Consider the following 5,774-nt stretch of genomic DNA (forward strand, 5'->3'; position numbering starts at 1 on the left):
CAAATATCGTATTCGATTGCTTGAGATCGTTGGAGTCACGTCCACTGGTTTAACATTCACAATCACTTTTGCATTGCTTTCAAGTAAACGTCAAAATAATTTCACTTAGATATTGAAAAGATTTAAAAGATTATTATTAATAACAGAGGACAATATTAGTATTTTTTTTATATTGGAAAGGTTTAAAAGATTATTATTGATAAAAGAAGACAATATTAGTATATTTTTTATAATGGGCAAATGTTGCACGTTCTCTTGTCTTCCCTAGAGTCACTTGCGGAGCATATCGCAAGTTTGAAATTATCAACATTAATAGAAATTAAAAAGTGTTAAATTAGATTAATTTTTTTATAAAGCAAATAATTTAAAATCAATAAATAATAAAATATAAAGTTAAATATAATAAAGAATAAAAAAGTTGATTAAGATATTTCTTTTTATATTTTCTCTTGCTTAAGTTTTTTATTGTTTCTAGGGTTAAATATGTTTTTCGTCCCCCAACTATTGGCCGTTTTTGTGTTTAGTCCCTCTTTCAAAGTATAGTACAATTTAGTCCTTCAACTTTAGAAAACTATGGTTTTAGTCTTTTTTACCAAATTTTTTAAACTTTATTTGCTGTTTCAAGCACCTTACATTATAGCATTTGGATTGTTTACACATTTTGACACATTTTTGATTCAATGTTAACTGAGAAACGCGTTTGAAACAGCAAATAAAGTTAAAAGAATTTGGTAAAAAGAACTAATACCAGAGTTTTCTAAAGTTGAAGGACTAAATTGTACTATACTTTGAAAGAAGGACTAAACACAAAAACGGCCAATAGTTGGGGGACGAAAAACATATTTAACCCTTGTTTCTATTCATCTTCATTTTCATCTTTTTTTCCTTTTTTTATAAAAAAAAAATTATTAATTTTTCTCTCATTTCTTACTTATTTTGTTTTATTTTTAAAGAAAAAAAAATTGTCTTTAACATAGTATAATATTTTTGTTTTATCTCATGATTCTTTCTATAATATTTTTTTAGAACATAAAAAGAAAAATATGATTATATGTCTTTTCATAATTTTTTTAATTATAACTTAATTACGATAATTTTTCTTATAGTAATTACGTCTCTTAATATTTAATCAGATTTTGATAATTTAGTTTTTAATTATAAACATTTTTTTATCTGTATATTAATAAAGAATAAAATAATATTTTTTTAAGTGATAAAAGAGAGTGAAATTGAAATTAACACAATTTCAACTTCTTCACTTATCCAGAAATTAAAATTCTATCGTGAACAGATTTTATCTTCTAGGTTTTAGTTAAAAAAAAATAACTAATTTAAAATTTCAACTTTTAACATTTTATTGGTGATGCTTCCAATTAGCCATTTAGATTTGATGAATTTATTAATCAGAATTATGTCAATTTTTATCAAAAACATAAAAATTAAGAATCTTAGTTGATTAATTGCTTAATTTGTCTATTTTAAGTTTTTTTGTTTTTATAATTACGACAAAAAGATAATTTCTTTTTTTAACAAAGATTATCAAAATATGACATAAAATCAAANATGAATTTCTTGTAAACAATATAATTTATTACATTGAAAAAGACTAAAATTTAAGTTCTGATTCAGTTATAGATGAATTCAAACATTTGAAGGAACAAAGAACCATCCTATGCATATATACATACATACATATTAACAAAATATATATATATATATATATATATATATATATATATATATAATTGTTTTATAATTATAATTATATTTAATTATGTGTTCTTTGAATGTATTATTTTATCTCTTCAACATTATTGGACCACCACTCCAAAGAAATAACAGAAAATCATCGAGTAGTTTCTAAAGGAACAATATACATAAGAAGCCCATTTCGGTAGAACAAAAATTATTAGATAGTTTAAAGCCATGATTTTAACCTATCTTTAGATTTCATGTAATCAAGTTTTTCAAAGCACAAGAAAAAATTAACAAAACTAGACTGTTGTGTGTGAAGACTCATTAAGACCATAGTGATATGACTAAATCTAAATCGATCACTGTAACAAAATAATGACTTTGATATCACTAATAGTATTTTTTAAGGAGTTTGATGAGAAAGATTATATATATGACATTAATTTAATTTATATAAGAGATTGATATATTTTTAACACAACTTCATGATAATAAATTTGTAGGTTTTTTTCTTATATGATATTTAACTTTATATTTTTTTTAGTATATAACTTAATCTCACATTTACTCCTATATATAATATAAATAAGTTTTATCCTTAGTTGGAAATCTATGTTTTTCTATATAAGAGTGAATATATTATGCATTAATTGAATAAAGGTAACAATAAGAAGGAATACACGATTTTAAATAAATAAAAATACAGAAAGAAATTGTCATTTATTTTAAAACAAATGGTACATGTACGTTTTTGAAAAGAAAATAATTAACTTTATGCATTTCCGTAATAGCCAACCAAAATTCATTTTAAAAATTAAGTATAAAAACTATAGCCAAAATAAAAAAAGAAATAAATCATAATCTAATAAAAAAAAGAACTAATTTTGATAAAAATAAGACTATGCTTATGTGAAATTAAGTATTACAAAAGTGTTTTTCTTTTTAGAGTTGAGTTCTTCAGATGAGAAATTTTTATTGTATATTATTCGCGGCTTATCTTCGAAGCTTAAGCAATATATTAAAGGATAATGATACTTAGACAATATCTTTTTTGATAATATTTGAACATCATCTTCGAACATCATCTTCGTATCATTGTGTAATTGGTTCATAGTAGTATTTATGATTATTATTGTTGATTGTAAAATAATTTTGGACCAATCACTGTCATTGTGTGATTAGTGTATGGTGGTGTTTATAATTATTATTATTGATTGTGGAGTAATTTTGAACCAATCACACAATAACACATAGATGATATTCAAATATTGTAAAAAATAAATGTTGTCTAAGTATTATTATCCTATACTAATGACCATGAACATCGACGTATGAAATCGATCTTGCTGACGTTTTTCTCAGCATTTTTCAACACTTATAATAAAATAAAAAAGTAATCACCAAAAGCACATTTCTCTAATGTAAAACTTCTCATCTCACAAAAGTATATGTCCAATTTAAATAAATCATCAACCTGAGAATACAAATCTCAGGTATAAAAATTCAATTCCTGACTATCAACCCAGTCACAGTTTCTGGTCTATTTTTCTTTGCAATGTTAAAATAACTTTGGAATTCAAACCAGAACACTCCCATCCATGACAGTTACTGCATTTCCTCGCATCAATATCCTTTTGCTCTGCTCATCAAAATGAACATGAACAACTCCACTTCTCGATGATGCCTGCTCAAAAGTAACCCACAAATTTACTATGACAAATAACCATAATATACCAACAAGAGAAGAGAAAAGACTACCGCATAAGCACTGAGATCACATCTCCCCAGTTTTTTGGCCCAGTAAGGTGCCAAGGCACATTGTGCACTTCCAGTTATAGGATCCTGAAGCAAATCAACAAGTGTTTCAACATTTCTCTGTCAAATTCTTTACAATAGAAGAAAATATTGGAACAAACATTTCTCATACAAGTAAAACAGATCATTTTTCAATTTACTCATGGAAAATGCTACTTTTCAATCAGGTAAAAGCTACACATGCATCAGATACCAAATGAGAGAAAAAGTGACAATTGGCAACTTGAGGATTAGTAAGTATGTCGTCCCTAACTATTGGTTTTCAGTAATACGGCTATTGTAATCTTACTAGATACATTGAATGTTAATCTAATGCATTGGAGGTTTGTCCAACACTTCTTAAAGATTTATTACAAAATAAGGGACACAATACAAATTTATATTATTTCAACCACTTGACAACACAAACACAAGCTAGCTCGTACTAAACATATATATTACCTCATTGATTCCAAATTTGGGAAAGAAAGTTCGACAATAATAATCAAATCCAGACTCTGGAGAAGCAGTCCCAGTAACCAGGATGCCTCCTCCAGGGCATTTTTCTATTGCACCAATATCTGGCTGTAGTTCTACAACTGCTTTTCCTGAAGCAAGTTCAACCTATGAAACATCATTAGCTTTATCATTCACTCAATGTCAATTTTTCAAGATTCAAATCCAACACGCCATTTTCCATTATACCATATAAAAGACATCATAACTTTGAATATAACATACTGTTACTCTAGAGAATGAATGGCTTAGCAGACATAAACCAATGACCTTGTTTGATGGTGCTAGAGAATAAAACAGAAATCAGGAACAAATACAAGAAATTACCAATAGGTTATCTCCAATGGTTGTCCTCTTTACATCAATAATATGGGCACCATTCAAAGCGGCCGAAATTTGTGAAATGTCAGCACCATTGAACTCAGCAACTGTATCAGCAGGGAAATCCAATTCAACGAAAAACCCATCATCTGGGGCGCCTGATTCATTGATCCCTGGGACCTTTTTGGCAGTTAGAACTCCAGAGAGAGTGAAAAATTCAATAATATTGGACTTCACCAAACCAGATGAAAAAAGAACATGTGCAGAAGCTAACGTGGCATGGCCGCAAAGCTCAACCTAGGAAGACAAGACGAGACACCAAGAATGTGAGCATAATTTCCACAAAGAAAAGGGCACTGAATATGAAACGTAAATTCACCTCTGTAGTGGGAGTGAACCATCTGAGGTGGAAACGATCATTTGAGGATCCATTGGGCGAGATATCAGATCTGTCGGAGTCTGCAATCCGGGTCAAGTAGCATGTCTCAGAGAGATTGAACTCAGTTGCTAGGCTTTGCATCCATGATTCCTCCCTCTCTTCTTCCAACAAACACACTGCTGCAGGGTTCCCCTTGAACGCCGACTCGGTGAACGCGTCCACCTGGGTGTTTATCCAGACATTAAGGTCACAAGCTACTTCATAATAGACAGTAAGAACAAACAAATTAACACAGTTCATGTACTACAAACACATATACCACAAAGTATTTAACAGGTTTCTTTGTCATAGAATCGATAATCTTAGAAAAGAGAATCGTTAGAGAACAGAGAAACACACTCTATGAGAGATAGAAACTTGTCCAGAGGAGCAATAGACTCCCCAGGGTAGACCGAGGGATGAAAAGTGGAATTTGAATTCTTTTGTGAATTTTTTATGTTGTCTTTAAAATATATTGACATATATCGATTTTGATGTGTTAAAATTTGATGATTTTATTCAATAACTAATCTTGATAATTAGATTTCCAAAACAAATATGATGAAAATGAAAAATAACTAGCGAATATATTACGAATCTACCCTTTACCTCTGTCTGAGATTGTTGGAGTGTGTGATGGAAATTAAGTCTCCTATTGGTTTTGACTTCCTTTTGCGCCCCACCGAAGCTATATTTTCGATTTTCGCTATATAATATCTTGATTTTTCCTCATTCACACAACGGTGGAACTCGAGAGTTCAACATTTTGGGACTCTGATTGCATAACAAAAAAAACACAACAGTTTGGTAATATTAACATGCATATACTTCTATTTGCTTCTTAAATTTACAGCATAGAAATGTATGTACATATTGTCTCTACCTGCAATGCAGCCTTGATAGAATTTTTCATTTCGTGGGGAGTGGTGGAAGATGGAGTATTCTTTTTTATCAGCAGATGTTAAGTTTTAGTTTTTGTTAACAGGGAGTTGAATCATAATCTATTTCACTTTCTCTACTAAACTCTTAG

At 29.1% G+C, this 5,774-nt stretch overlaps 1 protein-coding gene across 1 annotated transcript; it reads right to left on the reverse strand.

The window, feature by feature from the left end:
• Positions 1–3,089: 3,089 nt before the first annotated feature.
• LOC106770912 (uncharacterized isomerase BH0283) lies at positions 3,090–5,082 on the reverse strand (the record flags this gene model as incomplete). Its single annotated transcript, XM_014656760.2, is given in 6 exon segments — positions 3,090–3,379; positions 3,454–3,537; positions 3,952–4,113; positions 4,333–4,623; positions 4,706–4,927; positions 5,025–5,082. Coding segments are annotated over 6 exon segments (897 nt in total). The 3' UTR covers positions 3,090–3,271.
• Positions 5,083–5,774: the final 692 nt, after the last annotated feature.

The sequence above is a fragment of the Vigna radiata genome, chromosome 8 (assembly GCF_000741045.1).
Source record: "Vigna radiata var. radiata cultivar VC1973A chromosome 8, Vradiata_ver6, whole genome shotgun sequence".
Lineage (NCBI taxonomy): Eukaryota > Viridiplantae > Streptophyta > Magnoliopsida > Fabales > Fabaceae > Vigna > Vigna radiata.